The 22315-nt window shown below is 34.4% G+C and overlaps 2 protein-coding genes across 5 annotated transcripts; both read right to left on the bottom strand.

Moving 5' to 3' along the window:
* Window positions 1–7934: 7934 nt before the first annotated feature.
* LOC140985333 (probable CCR4-associated factor 1 homolog 7) lies at window positions 7935–9876 on the bottom strand. Of its 4 annotated transcripts, none has more exons than XM_073453161.1 (3): window positions 9734–9862; window positions 9225–9446; window positions 7935–9108 (listed from the first exon to the last, which is right to left on the bottom strand). In XM_073453161.1, exon 3 carries the CDS (start codon window positions 9000–9002, stop codon window positions 8178–8180), a length of 825 nt encoding a protein of 274 aa, XP_073309262.1. In that variant the 5' UTR covers window positions 9003–9108; window positions 9225–9446; window positions 9734–9862; the 3' UTR covers window positions 7935–8177. The 4 variants fall into 4 exon arrangements, with proteins under 4 accessions (XP_073309262.1, XP_073309263.1, XP_073309261.1 ...); XM_073453162.1 differs by having other exon boundaries at window positions 9225–9406; window positions 9734–9861; XM_073453160.1 differs by lacking the exon at window positions 9225–9446 and having other exon boundaries at window positions 9734–9876.
* Window positions 9877–17495: 7619 nt separating this feature from the next.
* On the bottom strand, window positions 17496–21586 carry LOC140984899 (lipoyl synthase 2, mitochondrial). Its single transcript, XM_073452583.1, has 4 exons — window positions 21097–21586; window positions 20219–20430; window positions 19152–19531; window positions 17496–17822 (listed from the first exon to the last, which is right to left on the bottom strand). The coding sequence occupies exons 1-4, from the start codon at window positions 21537–21539 to the stop codon at window positions 17694–17696; spliced, it is 1164 nt and encodes a 387-aa protein (XP_073308684.1). The 5' UTR covers window positions 21540–21586; the 3' UTR covers window positions 17496–17693.
* Between the last annotated feature and the right edge of the window lie 729 nt (window positions 21587–22315).

The following is a 22315-nucleotide window of genomic DNA, read 5'->3' as shown; positions in this document are numbered from 1 at the left end:
GGGTCAGAATTTTAAAGATGCAAATGTGTTTAGGACATGTTTGAACAATTATGCAATTGCGACAAGAAGATCTGATCTTTATTTTAGGAGAAATGATAGTCGTAAATTAAATTTTTTTGTAGCGAGAACTTTAAATGGAGAGTTTATGCTTCGAGACGAAAAACAAACATTATACTTGCCATTTGGACTTGCAATCTAAATCAAACTTGTGGTGAGGATAACCTTTGTATTAAAAAGCATCCTAAAGTTGATGGTGCATGAGTAGTTAATTTTGTGAAAAATAAATTGAGAGGAGAACAACTCTGTTGGAACATTTCATGTTCGCAATCTTATTTTAATGTTAACAAAACTTATTATTGTATTTCCAACATATTTACTAATGTGTGAAGTTGCAAACACAAAAATGAAACTGAAACTGAATTTAACCAAACTGAATTTATGGCGAGCTTCGGTGTTTTAATGATATCTCTCAGCTGAATGATTCAATTGACAAAGACAGAGGCAACGTTGGTTTACTGTATCATCATCGGCAAGACAATGGATGCAAGCCGAGTGATCATGACTTCGATATTTCAGGCTGCTCGGGGCACCTCCACAGTTAGCATGTCCCATTATTCAACCATCACGGATCTCTGTCACATAGCAGGGGTTACATGGGATGATAGTGAGGGATTGTTGCGAACGAAAGGCGATATCTCATTGGTTGAGGACCTTCCGATGGATAAGAGATGAAGACAGATTACTAGTGGTCTGGGAGAGGCTTCAGGGAGCGGAGCACAGCCACAGCCCACCCCACGGGCACCACACGCACGACAGGCAGGCACGGGGATGGGACAGACCACACACAAGCGTCTCAATGACTTAGAGCATATGATGAGAAGACAGTGACGGATCACACGCGAGCACATGGATTACATGCACGATTTTACTTGTGTGCTTGCACAGTTCTTCCCTGCGACCAGTCCCTTCGATGAGCCATTTCAGCCCCCGCCAGTGTTTTCACACACGACCCATTGAGGATGATGCCGAGTATGATGAAGATGAGGAGGTTGAGCTGTCAGGCGAGGACAGCAAGTCCTAATGCTCGCTGTATGAGGTACGTGATCTCATGTTTTTTCTTGATTTAGTACTGTACATTAGGAACAATGCACATACTTAAGTTTGGGTGGTTGTTAATCTTGCTTTGCTTGTTTGGCTTGTTTGAGTTAGAGTTTATTAAGTCTTTTTGAGGATTGCATGATTAGTTATTTCCTGCGTAGTAGTCTATTCAAGTCGCTTTGAGTTTAGATTGAAAAAAAAAAGTGTCATTTTGATTACTGCATTATAGAATCGTTAGAAAAGAGCAATAGATAAGGCATTGTGTAGCCAATTAAGAGAATGGAGTTGTGGTTCTGAAGCATATATGTATTCATGATAACTTGGAAGTCACAATTTTTTCACATTGTCATGTTTTTTGATACTATCGATGCTTAGATACCATTTAAATACATGTGATGTTAAATAGAAAAGGGAGATCTGATTTTTACTAATTCTCACATGACATTGACTGACACTTTTGAAAACAAAGAGATGACCTAGACAATTTTTCTCAATATATTTGGGCTTATTTTCATTGTTTATTACCGATTGTTAGCCCATTGAACCTCGACTTGATTGAGATGCTTGAATTTTTTTTGTGCCTACCTCATATATCATTTTGGTTGAACAATCATGTGATTGGTTTGCATGAAATAACTAATAGATTAAAGGTAATCTAGAACCTGCTTGACATTTTTCGAGACAAAATACGGATAATATAAGACATAGGAATGATTTAGGCAATCTTTGGAACCGTTTGAGCTTTCGAGCCTACCCAATGAAAATGAAATATCCCTAGTGTCCCATTTTGAGCTTACTAAAAATCAAGTGGTGTGTGTCAATGACATACAATTAGTTCTCACTTGTATCTATTCTACAACTCACAACAACCACCAAATGAATCTTATACACTTACTATCCTATCTAACTTTGAGAGAAATAAGTTCATTGGTGTTGAAATGATTCGACCACTCCTTGAGAAGAAAAAGAAAAATTAATATGTATAAAGGAGTTGAAAAAGAAAAGCAATGAAAAGAATGAATCAAAAGTGGTGAAGAAGAAAAAATTGGGAACATGAGGATGTTAATGATGAGAAAACAATAAAGTGGGAGGTGAATGAAAGAAGAATGAAAATGAGTGAAAATGACGAAGTTCAAATATTTCTTTCAAATTTTGATTTACATACCTTTTATTGAATCTATGAGCCGTAACCTAACGTTATAAGCCTACAAGACTTATTAACCTTGTCACATTTATCCAATATACTAGTGGAGAAAAGTTGTTCAAGCCAAGCTTATGCATACCTGAGAAACATGGTTAGCAAGTATGGACTTTAATCATTTGCATGTAATCATCTCATTGTGTGGCATCATTTTTGTTATACTTGTGTTGAATATCTTATGAGGCAAATAATCCCCAATAAAGTCCTTTGTGATCTGTATAAGTGAATTTTTATTTTAATGAAGTATTAGTTGAACTGAGCTGAAGATTTCTTGAGTTTATAAGGCAAGTTGATATTGTGGATTTATTTGAGCATTCAATTGGGTAAATGAACATTGACATATCACACACGCACGTGACTCCTAAGTAATTTTGAATTGTATGAAAATGGATAAGTCAGATGCCAATGTCAATGCTCGCATATCCATGATTTATAGTTGTTAGAATTAAATTTTTGATTGAGTTCTTATTTTTATTTTGCTCGGAACTAGACAAAAGTTCAAGTTTGGGGGGTTTGATAAGTGCAAAAATTGCACTTAACTTATATGATAATCCATTTGAATTACGTTAGTTTCGGACAGAATTATTCTTGGTATTTGTTGTTTTTGTGTCGTGCATGATATAAACCACTATTGGATGGTTGATGGCAATTAGAGATGTTTTTGAGCGTGAAATGTTGGTGGACAAGAGCCGCAGCGCCAAGGATCAAGCGCTGCAGCGCTAAGGCCTCAAGTAGAGAAAGAAGCGCTTAGGCACCACACAGAAGCGCCAGGATATTCGAATCACAAGCGCCGCCGCACCACAGCGCCTACACTGCCGAACAACAGGCGCCGCAGTGCCACACCATCAGCGCCGCGGTGCCAACCTTTGACCTAGCGGGTGCCTAATCAACAAATGGGCTTTAACTCATGGGACGAATGATGCATAAAAGAAAAAATATAGGTTTTCAGAATGGGGGAGCCATTTTTGGGAGGAGATTTCACGTGAGAGACGAGAGCACACGCCAGAGAAGAATCAGAGCGAAAAGATCGATCACGAAGATGAAGAACGACAAATCTAGGAACAGAGACGTCACTTCTAATTTGTCATCTAATATTTCGCCTTTAATTTCTTGTGTTGTCATGTCTAAACCTTCGAACATGTTTTATTTTTGTTTAGATTTCGTTATGAACTAACTTTTCTATTATAGAGAATGACGTAGCTTTGTGAATACGATAATTTTGATTCGGTTGTTTATATGATTGAATTCCTTTTGGTTAATTGTGTTTTTTTATTTTTATTCGACTTCAGTTTATCGGCCATAAATTGTTTGTTGTATGATTAATTTTACAACTCGGGAGAGAGACTAGGATTATATATTATTAGAGACACATCTTTGAATGTTTATATCGTTCGGAAGGCGTATAAATTTAGCGAGGCCTAGATACGAACATCGTTTGCATTTATCATTTAAACTTAGATTCTTATTAGGAATGTATGAATCAGAATTTGAATGATACAATTTATTCGTCACTTGGGAAATGGAGAATAAAATAATTAAGTGTTCTTACCCAATAAACAATTGGAATTCATGAATATAAATTCAACCGAGAATAATTATCGTGAAAAGTTAATGAAATCACTGCTCTAGATATTTTCTCTCATTGATATTTCTCCATTCGGTGATTAGATTACTAGTTGGTGGCAATTAATTCGTGTTAAATAGACCAAACCTTTTATTGATTCTTCTAAATAAAATCGTGATTATTTTAATTACAAGCACTAATATATTTTTATTTATACACTCCTCGTGGGAATGATACTTTATTTTCATATATTAAAACTTGAAAACCTTGCGCTTGCGAGCGGAAAATACGCAACAACCCTCTCGGTTTCAAGGTGCTCACTTGTCCCAGAAGGGAACTTAGCTCGAGGATCATATTAATCCACCTCACGGAAGAGCTCCTCGAAGGTCGAATCGGAAGATTAATTGGGAGAGGCCATAAGTTAAAAACGTACCTAATTTGGGAGAGATCGGAAGTTGGGAGTTAGAAATGGGATGAAAGTTCTATGGGAGGTCGGAGCCGAGGTGAAAAGAATGGAAATGTAAAGTGTGAATGAAGAGAGATGACTAATAGCTATAGAGGGACCAGTATGAGATCGGACCGTTGATTTCAAATAGAATGAACGGCAGAGATTGTCTCGAAATTTTCAAAATTAACATTTAGGGTAATAAATGGGAGAGAAGATTCAAATTCATAGTAGGAACAAACATAACTAAGAGCTTTGTCTCTCACCTCAGCACAGCCCACGAGCCACCAAGAGCTCAGACCACCGTGAGCATCTGGTCTCCGACGTCAGCTCGACTTGAGGGGGGGACTCGTGATACCCCAGGGGATAGGCTTGACCCACTCTCGATTGCCCATGGGAATTTAGGCTCAATATTCAGAGAGTTTTGTAAGGTCATTTTAGTGGCCAGAGCTCATTAGGAGGTCGCCTCATTCACCCGAATCCATCAGATCAGCTAGGAACCCGCCCGAGACTCCATTTATCCAGATTCGCGAGGATGTCATCTGAGAGCTCACTCCAGCCGACATCCCATACTTCCACAATATCATCAATCAGCAAGAAGTGGCCGACCTCCCATCATGGTCCGAGCTGACCTCCCAGAATATATTATCGCATCGATTGAGAAGGTCTCGGCCGACCTCCCAAGTCGAGCTCTCATAGAATCCGTGTATTGGACAAGCTCATGCCTCAAGGAGTTCCCACTTAGATATATTAACTTGTAGCCTGCATAATTAAAGCTCGTAATGATTTAATGTAATCTTATCTAAGATTATGAAAATCCAGAATCTAAAAGATTTAGGACTCTACAACTAAGAATCCAGAGTCTTATAGAATTAGGACTCTACAAATACCAGAGTTTTAGTCATCAAAGAATTTCAGTCGCATAAGGACTCTTTTCCTATAAATACCATGTTCCGGTAATTATTTATTCACATACATTCACTTATTCTAAACACACACAGTATTCTCTCTGTTTTCTATTCTCTTATTTGAGCGACGGAAAGGCTACGCCGGAACAACCTTCCGACCCCGTTCTTCCTATTTGTACTTCTAGATTCCAAATGTCCGATCCGAGCTTCCAAAGCGAGATCCGACCTCCAAGCTACCCTCACGATTTTCATCAACATCAATTAGGATGGTATCGTACTGAAAAATACATAATATATATTGTACCGAAAATTACGGTATTAAAAATACTTATACCGATACCTTATAGAATTTCGATATACCGAGACTTAGTATACCGAAATTTTCAGTGTGTATAATTAGCATGCCAATATACCGAAATGTTTTGGTATGCCGAGATTTCGGTATAACTCGGTATATACCGTTTTATAACGAAAAATACCTTATATTTAAAAAATTTAACTTTATTATTTAAAAATATTATATATTTTGAATTTATATATATTATTTCGGTATTTCAGTATATTTCAAAAAATTTCAAATTTCTGTACCGAATATCGATATCATATCATACCGAAAATTTCGATAAATTCAGTATTTTTGTACGGTAACTTCGATAAACCGAAAATTCGATATTTTTTCTTATCCTTGATGATTCTCATTCCTTCCTCGTGTCAACATAAAGAAACTTTGTTACAATTTCTCGTTCATTTAGATAATAAGATTGAACCACCCATTTTAGAGTGACAATGATACTGGGAAACTAAACAAAACCAAACCAAACCAAACCAAATTGCAAGTTTCCATTTGTTGTTAGTCAATTACAATTTAGATATGTTTTTAAATCAATCAAACCGATTAACATTGATTTGATTCAAAGTTCAGATAAAAAAAATTCGTACCAGAAAGATTATGTAAAGAAGAAAATCATTTGTTTAAAACATAATTTATTATATTTTTTCAATAATATAAACTTAATGGTGTGTATTCAATTCAGAGTTTTAATGACTTTTAATGATTTTTTCAAACGATAGACTTTTATGGATTTGATATATTTTTATTGACTTTTACAGAATCTCAAAGATTTATGTGGATTCATGTATACTTTTTTGCAAGATTTTTAATTTGTATAAATCATAAATTAAAAATCACAAAATAAATTCTAGAAATAAAAATTTCCTATGATATTAAAATAAAAAATTATTAAATGAACTATAAGCTAAAAAATGAAAAATTTGAAAAGGAAAGATGAAAATATATATAGAAATACACTTCGAAAATTTGAGAGAGTGATATAGATAGAAGAGAGGAGAGAAGATAAGAAAAGAGATGATGTGAAGCGACAAAGAGATAAATAAATAGCTTGTGTTTAAGTTAGAAATTTTAAAAATCCATCCAAATCTTTGAGTTGAACCAAATACAATTTTTAACAATTTATAGTTGTACCTTAGGCTTTAATGTTTGTATGTTAATGAATTCTATGAAGTTATTAAAAGTCTATTGAAAATTTGAATACATTTAGACTTTTATAGAGTTTTTAAAAATTAATGTTGAATATCACTTGACTTTTTAAAACTATATGAAAGTCTATTTTGAATACCACTATACTTCTATAGAGTATGTAAAAGTCTTAATTGAATACATCTAGACTTTTAAAATCTACAAGAGTCATTAAAAATCAATAAATCTCCTACATTGAATACATCCTCTTTAATTTATTGTATTCCATTTTACTTCTTTTCAAAATCTATTTATTTCTCTATACTATTTTTAAGAGATATCAGTTGATAGAGATGATAACTGATGATTTTGGAGTTTCTTTTTAAACTCAAGTAATTGATTTTGAAATTTATATTGATTATAACTATCATATATTACATTGTTAAATGACTTTATTTCGCTAAGCACCACTAATATTTGTTTATTTATAATTGTCAGTCAAGATTATTTAAATTATATTTAAAAATAATCAAAATATATCATCGAAAGAAAAGAATCAAAAATTAAAAACGTTCATCTAAGTCAAATTCCACGTCGAACACTCGAACCAAACCGAAAATCTAGATTTGATTTTGGCGATTAATACCAAAGGCCACATTATGTCAGATCGACTAATCTTCAAGGATTTTACAATTTATATATTCGTTTTAGTAATTAATATGTTTAGTAAATCCTGCTTTCTTGTTATGTTTCAATTATTGAGAAGATGTTTTTGGCTTGATTCCTCTCTTGTACACAACCGAACATTCCTTGTCTTGTGCAATTCCCTGGAAAAGTCAGATTACCTAGTGGAATTAATACAAAGAGATATCGGCACTTTTTTATGCTGTAACTAACATATTTTTCATATTTTATTTTATTATCGTTCAATTTACGGTTTTAGTTTAACATTTGTATATTTTTTTCAATTTATGTTATTTTTCACCAGTATACTTACCTAACACTCGAAAAATGGTAACGTGACATCAGATATTTCTGACAGGACCCTCAGATATAAATGAGGATTTCGCTATCACATCATAATTTCAGTGAAAAAAGACAAATTTGAAAAAAAAAATTTGCAATTTGATAGAACTAAATTTGTGAATTTACCAAATAACATGATAAAAAATTTGCTAAGTTAAGTTACCAAAATGTTGTTTTCACTTGATAAAAATAAACAAGAAAAAACAAGAAGACTGTCACTGAGAAGAGATTTGAAATGGATTAGATTTTTATTGATTGTAACACTTAGTCACTCTTTACAATACGCCAGCTACAACACGCTGCAGGGATTCTTGATTTGCAAAGAAAATAGTTTTAAAAAAAGATTAAAAAAAAAAGGCAACCCAAGAAACTAATGGGCAATAACCTGCTGCAGATGCTCACAATTCACAGGGAATTTCCAGTTCTTCATGGCTTACAAGTTACTACAAGTAACACCATTAGCATTTTTCGGACCCATCCTCGACACCGAGACCATACAAGACGCCAGCATACTTCTCAGTAGAGCCATTAAAGAAGTTGTCTTTTAACTTCTTGAATGTGCATGAGGTAAGCAGACTATCAGAACCAGCCTGATGACAAATGCCGATCCTCTCAACTTCTAAGAGTTCCGCTAACTTATTCAGTCCTCCATGAAGGCTATTGCAGAATTTCATCAAATGTTTAATATCATAAACCATGGGGAAGTACATGTTCAGTAAATCAAAGAACCGTGCTTGAGTTTCGGGTAAATTTCTACAAATCAACAACTTAATCAAGTATCCAAAGTCATAACCGCTATGGAACGTCACCCAGCGGATGTTGTCATTCAAAACAATCCCGGAAGCCATCAAAAGCTCAGCAAAACGGTTCGCATCAATGCCCATCTCGTTATTCTTCTTAAAATCAATCCCTGATTGTCTCAACAATTCAATCGAATCATTTGCAAATACATCTTCACTCACATTGAATTCACGGAAATTGAACTGCCAAATGCAACTAGTACCAGTTCCACAAGTCGGCAAATTCCCATTTTTATCTGAAAACGTTAGGCCTAACTGGATCAACTTCAGCATATCAACATTGTCTTTCAAGGTCTGATAATTATACTCGTTAATATGCTTAAAATTTCCCACGGGGCGGAGAACCACACCTGGAAACTCAGTATCCATAGCAATATATGGGTATTCATCAACTATATCGTGAATCAGAGCAAACTCTTCCTCCAGATTGTCATTCCATACCTCTCTAATTTTAATGGTGTCATTCTTTGGTAACTCTGACATTTCTTCTTTCCCTCCCTAAATTTAATTCTATTGGGCAGCAAAAAAGTTACAATCTTGGGCAACCAAACAGTACGATCATGGTAATCCAGAACTCCATCAGCCAAATCTGCCAATACAAGAGCAAAACAAATCAAGCACAGAAAATAATTCAGCATATAGAAGATCAAACATAACTGATCAAGAAAGTGAATTGCTAGCAAGTGTGAAGTAAATCAAACAAACACTCAAACCGTGGCTGACAAATTCAATCCAATCCCAGTTCACAACCATCAACAATTAACAAAAGAAATCCATAAGTGAAACCCAGAACTCGAATAAAAAAAACACCTCCAAATAGTTTCATAATCACTCCCTACCCCTCAGACAGAGAAGATCGAAGTCAAGAGCAAGCCACACTTCAAGACCTGAAAAGAACAGTCGAACGTGACACAGAAGTACCCCGTGCTGCAGGTGTTGTACCACGTTGAATTTACACACCAAACCAAAATCAATCAAAACCTGATCCGAAGATGAAAATGGACAAAAACGAGCATAACCTATCAAGGAATACCGTTGATATGGACATGGCTACAGATCCGGGCACCACGATCTGGATGACGCCCAGATCCAACACAGCAGGTAGTAAAAGCCGATGTATAAAAACACCGGAAAGTGAAGGGAAACTAAAAAGACACGAATCTTGCCTCGCAAGTAGAGAGACAATAGATTAGGGAAGAACAAGGATTACCAACCTCGAGTGGTGACTAAATCTAGTCGACGAGGATATGGAGACGATGAGGGTTCTTGGAGTTATTTCCTCCATCACTTGTTAGTTGCAATTTCTTTCTATTTTACTGTCGGGAAATGGGATTATAGAGGAGCATGGTGTCTTGAAAATGATTTGTATATATAGAGAACGTTCAGAAGATCAATTGCCAGCATATAATTATGACATATTTAATTGACCAGTTCTATTTTTGTTATTTGTTTAATCAAGTTATTTAACGTTTGAAACAATTAGTTGACTTTTAAAATTTAGAAATAAAAGTCAAACCACAAAATGTGCATGTTCATGATATATGTAATAATATTTTTTTAGTTTATCATACTTATTTTTTTAATATTTTAAATAACTCAATCTTACTTGAAAGAAATATAATTTATTTCTTAATTACATATTTTTTTAATAATATTGTACATATTAAATTATAGAATTTTGTATTTCTAAACTATTTAGATTATTGATAAACTCTATATGTGATAGATTTATTCAAAAGAGTTTATTTTATAATAATACCATATTTTTCATCTTTTGTAAGATTATATTCAAGGAATAAAATCTTGGGCAAAAGAAGCTTATAAATAATCAAAAATAGATAGTAGATTGATTGATGAATCAGAGATTTTAAGACGCCACAGGAGATCAAGAACGTACATCGGTAATTTAATAAAGAGCTCAGAGCCAAAGTGTATTGAAGTGTTGTCGTGGAATGTTAAAAATATTTATGAACAAAACCTTATCACTTTATTGCTCAAAGTGGTGTTTATCAGAGAGGAGTTTGGTTTCACAAACCTTGCATCCGTAGTTTTGGTTATTTGGTTTGATAAGTGTTTTGGATGCACTTTGTTCCTTTACTTTGTTAAGGAAGTTAGCTTTTCTTTATTCACTAGTAATGATTTTGTAAACTGACAAGTTTTTCTATTGCATCTTTTTTTGTGAGACAACACATTTGTGTGTTACACACTTGTGCATGATTAATTTTTCTTTATTTTATTCATCAAAGATTACTTGTGCGATAAAGTATATTATTATGTTGCATGTTGTGTTAAGGTGTTACATCACTGCATTTAACACATATATCTGATTCACAAAATCTTCATATATTTAGTACTTTTATATCAAAAAACTCTTTCAATTGATATCAAGAGAAAACTTGACGTTAACTAAGTGAGATTCTGGTTATTTTGGTTTGAAGAGGAAAAAGTATTATGGACGTGTCAACACTGCACTTCGACCACCAATTTTGGAGGAATACAAGTACTCTCTTTGGAAAGTCAAGATAATGGTCTACATAAAATCTATTGAAGAAAGAGCATGACAACATGTTATAGATGGTTGGACTCCACCAATGACAGTTGATGAAGATGGTGACAGTTTGATTAAACCAAAAAGTGCATGGACGACTGATGAAATATAGATTTCGAACTTCAACTCAAAGGCACCACCCAATGCCATCTTCACTTCAGTTGACATAAATATATTCAGTCTAATCACTAATTGTATCTCTGTCAAAGATGTATGAGAAACCCTTCAAAAATACTATAAAGGATCTGATAATGTGTGAAGAACCAAACTGAGAATGCTAACAACTAAGTTTGAAAATTTGAGAATGGAAAAAAAGAGCCTAATACTGCTTATGATCGCCTATTGCGTGTCATTTTCTTGAAAATGAAGCCTTCAATCTTAGTGATCCAATTTCGAATTAAAAACTAGTCATTAAGGTGTTAATATTACTTCCAGAATGATTTAACATCAATATATGTGCAATTGACGAAGACAAATACACCACCAATCTTTTTTTTGATGATCTGATAAGTTCTCTCAGAACCTTTGAAATGAATATGAATTTACAGAAGAAAGACAAAGGAAAGATCATTGCATTTCAAGTCTCAAATGATTCTTACAATGATCTGTTTAAAAATATCTCAGGAATTCAACGAGACTAATTTGTGTGAAGACTCCATCTCACAGATCATAAAGAAATTTGGAGACTATCTAAAGAAGATAAGATAGAAGAAGAATCAGGCCATCAGCTTAAACCTCCTAGCATTACTATTCCCGAGAAAAACTCAAAGGATTGCACCTATTCAAGGAAAATTTCGACCAATGAATGATGGAAAGATTCAATCCAATGTAAAAAGGCTAGACTCGGATCAATGTAGTGAGTGTTCAGGCTTCAGAAATTATGGTAATGAACACCTCGTAAAAAATGATTAAATGTCTCCCTAAGTGATGAAGATTCTGGAGAAGAACAGAGATCCAGTGAAGAAGAAAATCACACTTTTTTGTTTGCACTATTACATGATAAACACTCAATGCAAGTTAATTCCTTAGGTGTTGCCTCTAGTGTTTCAACACCTTGTAGAAACACACATCTGAATTCATCAAATTCTATTTGCCTCAATCTGACAACCTTTACCAATTCAAGTGATCTAGAAACTAAGGATATAGATGAAGAAGAAATCACTTTGGAAAGCGTACAAAAACTCTATGAGGAACTATATGCTGATTGGAAAAGAACAAACTGAACTCGACTCTCTCGGAAGAGAATATAAAGTTGAAAGGTTGTGTGTCCAGACTTGAAGTGATGCTAAGTAAGAAGGACACGGAGTTGTGCAAGACCAAGGCTAAACTTGAAAATGATACAAAGACACTTGCTAAGTTCAGTTCAAGCTCAACCAAACTGTAATTACCCGAATTCTTATTTTGAATGAAGTATTGATTAAAAGATGATTAAAGGGTTTTTAACTAAGCATTATTAAAGAATTGATAATCAGAGATTAACTGTTGGGATCCACCGAATTTAAAATTGACAACCCAATCTATTTCAGATTAGATTATCCTGATAAATCCAACTAGATGAACGATATTATAACATGTGGCAGATAAGATTGATTCAGAAATTCTGAACTAATTCGGATGCAGCCTAATGAAAATTGAAAATCTCAAAATTTTCACTTACCATATTGGGCATTTGTCAGTTTTAGTGAACTCCTTCAGAAAACAGGTAGTTCCACTCTCCTTCCTTCTTTAGTAATTAAGCTAACTTCCATTTCTTCCATCATATGGAATCAGCTCATAAACTCCTTTATAAGCTTTATGTTTGATCTCCATCAAACTATAGTCGCCTAGTTTCAACTCCTTGAAATATGACTATCTAAATGGGAACACAGAATCTGATACTTGTGTGACCCTCAATGGTTCAGGGATACAGCTAGCCATGGGTTCACATCTTCATGTGATTCAGAATAACATTTATTCTTATTTGGGCTTACATAGTTAGCTCCATTCTCTTCATCAATTTCTTGATCAAGAATGTCAAAACTCATTTCTGATTGCATCCATCGGATCATGGTATGAACATCTAATAGCATTGTCCCATGATCCCTTAGGTATCACTGATAGTGCCTGCAAGAACATTTAGTCATGGTTAGCGTACAGTGCGGTCTCTTCAGCGCATATATCCTGATAAAATCTACAACCATTGGTATATCGAGAGTTGCATATGAATTCGATAACGATGCGATTTATCTTTGAGTACTAATATTGACATGATATGTGCAACTAGGAAAACACCTTTCCCTAAAGCACATTTTTTGCTCTAGCCAGAGACTCCTTGCACTATTAACTCATCAAATCACATAGGATATCTTCACCCGTAGGCGAATGGTGAATCCCCGACTACAATGCATTTGCTCCTACGTATTTCGAATCTACACCCAACCTCGCCACCTGATGACTCTCAATGGAGTCGGTAAACGGATCAAAGGACTAACGATATACAATCAAAACCGCGGATTATTCCACTCTATAAGTGAGAACCACTTGAACAATCCGAGGGAGGGTTATTTAGTGCATCATTATATGATCACACATCTTTGTGAATGGGCATCTCCATGTCCTTACCTATGAAACATGGAGTTTACATTACAGATGCTAGTCTCAAGCTCAAACGATTTTTATCCTTGTTTATGCGGCTGATTCGACTAGGAACATGTTTAGAATATACAATACATTTCCTAATGAGTTTCATGATTTTACGTTGTGAGGCAGACCTCATAGTACCTATTGTATATTTAAAGATTTTATCTATGCAGCTTGTATGTGTATACATATAAAATATAATGTCATAATAGAATGAAATCGTAAAATATTATTAAATATAAAAATTTTTACATTAGAGCCAATAAAAGTCCGAACCACAAGTTGGCTTGTCGGGCACATACTCTAACAAACTGACTGTGACACAGAAGATGGGTGAGGGATCCGTCGGAAAAAGGGGCAGTAAACTTACTTTATTTAGGTCACGGCCCAGTGATGAGAGTTGCTGGCGCCCTACCACCAGGTACCATGGTTTATAGATTAATCAATCAAATATAGGATAAATGATGAAAGATAAAGGATAATCACTTTCAATTATCAAACTTCACCAAAAATCATTTATGATAAATGATGATTAAACGCTACATAATGTCAAGTATTTTAAATGATTTATGAAAATTTGTATGCTAACGATTTTGAAGTCAGATGTATTTTATTAAAAGTGTTATTTTTAAATGCATGTACTTGTATATATATTATTTGCTATCACGGTTTGGATGTGTTGAGTCATTAGACTCACTAGATTTGAATGGTTGCATATGAGGAAAACGACGAAATAGGAGGCCCAGACACTTGAGTAGACCCATTACATTTTCGAAGACCTTGCGTTTTTCCGTAAACTCTGTTAGATAAAATTTTATGAGAGAGATATTTTAAAGGCGAAAACGATTAGTATTTTTAAGTTTAAAAGCAAGATTTTTTTTTGGCATATGCTTATATGGTTGGCGAATTTTGGATTTTGATGCATTTTAGTTTTGACACAAAAGAACAACGTTTGTAAAATAGTTTTAAATATTTATTTTTATAAGTTTAGTCTCTCTCTCACACACACACACACATATATAAGAAAAAAATTCCTAGGATTATTTAATTAAAATAAGAGAGATGGAAGTTTTAGAAATAGATGTAGACAATCTGCCAGACTTTGAAGTGATGAATCGTGTCTTTCACGTTGCTCCGTAGCCTAGAAGTTTGAAAAGACAAGCATGGTATGACCCTGATGATGTCCCATCTAAGAAGTTCTGAGCATCCTCATCCACTGCCAATTTTCTGGATTTTGGCTTCTCATCTAGAGATGATTATAATGATGATGAATTTGAGTCGGTGGCAAGACCAAGACCTGTTGCGGCTGAAAGAACATGTACCCTACCGAGATTGAGAAAGAAAATGTGGTTTATGAATAACCGACTGACCCTATTGAGGATGAAGAGTCACTAACTAAGTTTCTTTTGCGCCTGAAATAAGAAAAATTCTTAAATAAAGCCACCCCAGATGCTGAAGAGCCTGATGAATAGATGTGGAAGGAATTCAACGACAATAGCCCTGGTTTGAGGCTGGTGTTGCCCCAGTGGTTGGCAATATGACATCTTCATCTGGTGTGAAACCCTCTGAGTATGTTATGTCATCTACCTCACTTATCTAAACCAGATCAATTTTGGACTTCAAAAATTAAGAATGCCAAAAAGCTTATTGCGTATTTTGAGGCTGAGGTGGGGGACGACCAATTGCTTCTTGATGTGGCTGTCTATTCTAGAAAAAAAAGATATGATGCTAGAGTAGAAACTGCTGCAAAAATGTAAGTCTGCTGGTTCTGACCATGGTGAAGCTGGAGATACTGATGAGCTAACCGATGGAGATGCTCCTTAGTTTGTTGGATATGCTCCTTAGTTTGATTACTTTGTTTAGTTGGTTTTTATTATCTCTTTTGTTCTCTTTGGTCAATTCATCTATGTTGTTAGTGTGTTGCTAAATATCATTTAGTGAATTGCTGATTGTTCTAATTTCCCTTGTTGCAACACCTCTGACAACACTTGTCTAACAACATCTGATTTAACTTGGTTTAATTCAAGGAGAAACGAGTTTCTAACTCAGGTGGAGTTGCGTGCTAACTCAAGGTAGTTTTGCTGATTAATATTTTTGAGTGTTTTGTCTAGAAAGACAAAAAATAGGAGATTGAAAGCAATAAAGTTTATTCCTTAATTATATTTTCTTTTTTATAATATTGTGCGTATTTAATTACAGAGTTTTGTGTTTTTAGACTATTGAGATCTTTGATCAACTCTAAATATAATAGATTTATTTAAAAGTATTAATTTCCTAATGAAACTCTTGTTTCTATATCTTGTAGATATAACTTATAAATAATCAAATATGAATGTTGGGATCGATTGATGAAGCATAGATTTTAAGAGATCGCATAAGATCAAGCATGTACATCGGTAATTTAATTAAGAGCTCAGAGCCAATACATATTGAAGTCTTGTCGTGGAGTGTTGAAGACATTCATGCACAACACCTAATTGCTGTATTGATCGGAGTGATGTTTATCAAAGAGGAGTTTGGCTTCACAACCTTGCATCTGCAGTTTTGGTTATTTGATTTGTTAAGTATTTTTGATGCATTTTGCTCCCTCACTTTGTTAAAAGAGTTAGTTTTTCTTATTTACTAGTATTGATTTTGTAAAATTACATAATCTCAATATATTTCGTACTTTTATGCCGATGTGAGAAGACCGTAACTTTTAATATTACATTCAAGATACATAGAAAAAATATTGGGGAGCAATCTCGAAGGAAAAAATTTTAAACCTTGTATAGGATCCAATTTTTCCATTTTTTGGATTCCTTAGAATTTTGTTTTCCTGCTCCTGGTGGTATCAAAACGCCACTATGTCGGGATATTTTATCTGTCTCTCCAGGAAAATGGATATCTCCAGAAAATATTTAAAATTATTTGAAAATTTAAACTTTTGTCTTCCTTCCCAAATTTTGTCGAGTCATCCTCCTCGATCCATTTAGTATACCTTTCAAATACTCCTAAATCTACCTTATGGCTTGATGAGACCCTATAAATATATAATTATAAGCATAAAATAATTTAGGAACCAAGGCGATATTTTAAAATAGAATCTGATGGGAAGTTATATAGCAAATTTCCCATGGAATTTTTTATTCTGTTCATGAAAAGAACCACGTGATTAATTGGATTGGTCGCTTAATGGAGAGCCATGTTCGTTGAAATAGTCCACTAGCTCTAAACAAAGGTAATGGTTCCGCAAGGTCGGCCATGGAAGGAAAAAGTTGAAGTTATGGATTTCAAATTTATGTATTTTAAATTTATTTCATTGTTTCAATGAATTTATGTTCGATAGATTTTAAATTCACATTGTCATTTTAAATCCATCATTCGAATTATTTCTCAAATGAAATCATTTATCCAAATGAAGTAATCTATTCCAATCCAAACGCACGCAACCTAAAATTAGACTATGGAGGCCAACAATTTGCAGTCACATTCCTACAAGAAATTACATGCGTTGCCAATAAGATATATTGTCAATTCACAAAAACTCCTTTAAGACGTTCTAACGGATCAATTTTGTGAAACTGATATTCTATATGAGTTATTCACGAAAAAATATTACTTTTTATGTCAAGCATATTAATTTTTATGGTAAACATGGACATGAGTGATCGTCTCACGAATAAAGATCCGTGAGATCGTCTTATGAAAGACATACTCTTGTCAATTTATGCTTTTCAGATAAACATTTTATTTAAAAAAAAAAATCAAGCATTTGGTAATGTTTAGGCTAGCTATCGAAATTAGACAACAAAATCTAGACAAGAATATGGCTATACAACTGTAATTTCTACATTTAAGACAGATAATCTTTGTTTAAATAGGCAGCATACACTACCATCTGTGTATTAATACCTGTTTCGGATACATAAAAATTCAAAAAGGAAAAAAGAAAGCCACTAGACGGGGATAGAGGCCTTCCAGTTATTGCACGAGACAATTCACTGTCTTTAAAATTGAACATGAGATCAAAGTCCAGATATGGAAGCCTGTGAAGAAGATGAGGCACGATCCGATTCTATCATAGATTTAATATAGAATTCTCCAGCTTTGTATGAGGACCTCACCATTGGCCCAGATGCAACATATCGAAATCCCTGCAAAACACCAAAGGAACATCGTTTTCCTAAGAGAAAAAAGCATTCAATGTAAATTCATCCCAGGGGTATAATTTTCATATTCATTATATCAGATAAGCTTTTGAACAAAGTCTATGACAAAACATGCGTTTAGGGGCATTGTATCGAAGGGACGAACGTAAAGAAAACATAAAACATATTAATAGATCGGGCCTGTCTGGTACGCTGGAAAAAGGAGTGATTAGTTTCCTAATCACTCTTCATCCAGTGTTCATCTCATTGTTGGAGAAATCCATAATAGTCCTAGAGCCCGTGATAACTAACTGTTTTCCCTATTGTACGCATCCCTCTTGACCCCAGTGATTAATTTTCACAACTCCACGGTATTATTGATAGTGCTCATACTTTACCGTCGTATCCTTCTTCCTCTATATAGAATAAACCCAACAAAATCCAGAAGGCACAGTACTGTGACAGATGCAAAATTGATTAAACCTTTCAAGGTCCGCATAATTTTTTCCCCATAAAAATGTGTAATTTTACAAAAATTTCATTGTATTCAAGGTGAAAAAAACTCAATTTTATGGAAGACATCGATCTTTGAAGAAGCTTCTGCAATTGAAACACCCATATTTGAAGCAAGAGAAGAAAATTAAGAGAAACGGGACCCACAAATAAAGATGAGAAAATGAAGAGAAATGGAACTTGCATTAAGAACCTTCATTGTTTGGTTCCCTCAAAGAATGATGATTTTTAGGAGGTTTGTGGGAAAAAAATCAGGCAGCTCTTCTTCTTCGTTCCTCTTAGGAATGTACAGCCAACTTTGCCAACGATTGAGGGGCATTTTAGTCAATAAAAAAAGTACAAATTTAATCATTCATTCTATAAATATACCAAACACAATATATTTTATCAAACCATGTCGCCCATCTTCATCTCTTGTATTCTTATCAACCTTATTACACGTCATTCTCTTTATCTCATCCTTCAAACCAAGCAATACCGATAAGTATTCTTAAGTTCTCAGGATTCCTAACATAACAACTCTAGAAGGATGATAAACTATTAACTGGCATTAGTTCAACAGCGACAGTATTATCATTCAAAAAATAAGAAGAAAAAAAAATTTCATAACAGCATCCCATTAAATATTGTTCTCCGAAAACAAAATAATTTTTGTCTGCTACTACGGAAATGCAAAATTAAAGAAATGTTTGCAATTGTGAAATAATACACGTGGAAAGAATAGAATCTATACGACAAGTTTATTGAAACCAAGAAATAAGCCTGTCATCATACACCAGAAAACCAAAAGTGATCCAAAGAAGCATAAAGGAGGAAACATACCATTTGCATGCCAAGAATTCTATATTTCTCAAAGGCCTCGGGGGTAATGTATTCTGATACTGGCATGTGACGTTTTGATGGTCGCATATACTGCCCAAATGTCATTACATCAACACCAGCTGCCCTCACTTTCTCCATAGTTTTCACAACTTGGTCAGGTGTTTCTCCACACCCCAACATTATAGAAGTTTTAGTAAGGGTACCAGGGAGGGCGTAGTCCTTTGCCATTACTAGAACATCCAAGGATTGCTTAAAATTAGCACGGTGATCGCGTACTACACTCTGAAGTTCCTCGACTGTTTCAATGTTGTGTGCAAAGACATCTAATCCAGATTTGGCAACTTTCTCCACACAAGTAGGGTCACCTCGGAAGTCAGGAACTGAAATTTGAATATAACTTGGTCAACAAAATGCAAATTGAGGCAGAAAGTTTCATCTGGACATTGCCATCATTCGTTGCTTTTACAATGCCAGATTCAATATGCAATTAAAAAAAACAATCAAAAAAAAAAAATGAAATAAACACTTCTGATGTTCTTGAACTATTTATCTAAGTCAAATCAATTCCCACTTAATCATTAGCATAAAGTCTATGGCATGAATGTTTCCAAGATAAGTGTAGGGCTTTCAATGTAAATTCTATTGGATGAGGAATCAGCAACTTAATTGAAGTAGAGAAGGATCATGGAAATGAATTACTCGAGTATTTTCTCATCAAATATTTCATCTTGAAAGTGTGTAAAAAATGAAATAATCTCAAATTCAAAATAAAATAAAATGGAATACTCTCACTAAATAACCGCACAAGTTCAGATCAAGGTTTTCAAAGGAAACAGTAGTGTCATGGAATTTAAACTTTTCACTTGGATGATCTGATTTCAAAGTAGATTTACAACGTGAATGTCATACATTATGCAAAAGTTGTTTCATTCCTAATTATTATCTACCATTAAGACTATTTCTTTTTTTATTTTTTCTTATCTTCTGAGTTCTGACAACTGGATTTATTATTTCCAGCTTCACACAAAACAACTACATAGACGCTACGAAAACACTTTAGATCATACCCAAGGCCTCTACAAGCATAGTTGGCTTCATTTGCTTCAATTTCTGCACAGTCTCAGCAAAATGACCACTTCCTTGATCAGGTAAATCATCCCGATCAACACTAGTAATGACCACATAATCCAAACCCCACGAAACAATAGCTTCGGCCACATTTGTAGGCTCATTTGGGTCAGGTAGAGGTGGAGCGCGTGAAGTCTTTACATTGCAAAATCTGAATTTTAGGAGAAATTCTAACAATTTAACAGCTGCATTTTCAAGTATCTACAACATTTTGATAACTCATATAATAAACTACTCAACCATCCACATTATAAAGTAAACAACTTGCTGTTAAATCTCTGAGATTAACAACTTAAAATACCAGGAATAAATAAAGGTTTTACATCTCTATAACTAGTTGACAGAAGCAAATAGACACCAGTGGTCACCGACAGCAACTGTTGCTAAAAAGATCAATACTACTACTCGAGTTCCACAAATATTCAGATTGCATAGAAAATTAAGCTAAGTTAATTTACTAAAATCACAAGTAACACCCTGCAAGCCTAAAAATCCCATAAAAGGGAAAAGGTTGAATTTTGCTCCCGTTTTATCCATCAATTCAATAAACCATTTTCTTGGATTCAAGTTATCTGGGCACCAATAATAGTTCACCAAAAGAAATCTCAGAATCGTAAACGGTATACAAATTTTATCTAAATCACATACAACAATGGCGCGTACCCAATGAAGATCACACCGATTCACAGTTACGTGAATTTACACTAAAAGCATACAACAACATTCATGAATCTCTAGGATGTTTCATCACATAACAAATCTAAAAATACAACAAAAAAATGAAAAGACGATACACAAATTACAGTTAAAACATTACCTACAGCCCCGAGTACAAGTATCACCAAGAATCATGATCGTGGCAGTAGCGGTTCCTGTTTCGCCTCCGGACCAGCACTCCCCCAAATTAGGACACTTAGCCTCCTCACAAACCGTGTGCAATTTCAGTTCCCTCAGCCTTTTTTTGATCTGCGTGTACTTTTCACCTCCTGGGATCGACTCCTTCATCCATTTCGGCTTCGGCAGTGGCTTCTTCTTCGTGCCAACCTCCACCGAATAATGGTCTTCAAATTGAAGGTTTGTGAAGTCGGATAGCGTGGGTGACTCTGCGGCCAGCCTGCGGCGCAAACCGTCGAGAGTTGGCAGGTAACTATGGGAATCGGATTGCGGCGGAGACGGGGTTGTCGATAAAAATTGGGTGAATCTTGTGAGACAGAAGAGGGAAGATTTGGATTTTAGAGATCGAGTGGCGAGGGAATTCATTTTTACTTTTGGATTTTCCTCTTGGTTTTCCTGTATATTGTCTTCCCTGTTTTTGTAGGTAGATGGGGCCGACGCAGCAAAAGTGGGACCCATTCCATGTGAAGAGAGCGTACACCCCACAACCTGTTTATTTTTTTTATATATAATAACTATAGTTTATTTTTTATAATAATTAGAGTATCCAGGCACGTTTTTTATAATTCATTTGATTTAAATGAACATTAAAATATAATAATAAGAAATAGTGAAAAACTATATTGTAGTTTTGATATATAAATTAAAAAATAAATGTATAGTAGAGAAAAAAGAGCAAAGTAGGATTTGAACCTAGAATTTGATGTTTAGGAAACAAAAACTCTATGCACTAAGTTACATGTGAATTACATTAAAATTTTAACACTTTATTATTATATATAATTATTAAAACAGACCATTACACCAAAAATTAGTTACTCTAAGTATCTCAAATTTAATAATATAATATAGATAACTACTCTGACTAAGAACGTTCAATACGAATATTACGTATAACATGTGTAATATTTTTTCTTAATATGATATTTGAATAAGAACTAAAATTTTCTGATTGAAGAAGGGCTAAAATAATTAGTCTATCATAATTGTTCCGATATAACATAAAATCTTACAAGAGTGTTCTTTCTCCACACAGATATTAAATGAGTCTTGCTTGCCCATTATAAGTTAGCAAAGATAAGGGAATATGACAGGAATATCTGAGGAACATTTGGCCCAGTTCGAGAAAATGGTCATGTTGC

Source organism: Primulina huaijiensis, chromosome 9 (assembly GCF_012295235.1).
Source record: "Primulina huaijiensis isolate GDHJ02 chromosome 9, ASM1229523v2, whole genome shotgun sequence".
Taxonomy (NCBI): domain Eukaryota; kingdom Viridiplantae; phylum Streptophyta; class Magnoliopsida; order Lamiales; family Gesneriaceae; genus Primulina; species Primulina huaijiensis.
The sequence above is the reverse complement of the archived record's forward strand: the minus strand, read 5'-3'. Positions and strand labels throughout refer to the sequence as shown.

Bases quoted from the DNA above. Each gene is read 5' to 3' on its own strand.
- LOC140984899 (XM_073452583.1), bottom strand. From the start codon at position 21,539: ATGAATTCCCTCGCCACTCGATCTCTAAAATCCAAATCTTCCCTCTTC. The intron at 20,431-21,096 runs GTAATGTTTTAA...CCTAAAATTCAG, and splicing joins ACTTGTACTCGGGGCTGTAG to ATTTTGCAATGTAAAGACTT. The intron at 19,532-20,218 runs GTATGATCTAAA...TTCAAATTTCAG, and splicing joins TATGCTTGTAGAGGCCTTGG to TTCCTGACTTCCGAGGTGAC.
- LOC140985333 (XM_073453160.1), bottom strand. From the start codon at position 9,002: ATGTCAGAGTTACCAAAGAATGACACCATTAAAATTAGAGAGGTATGG.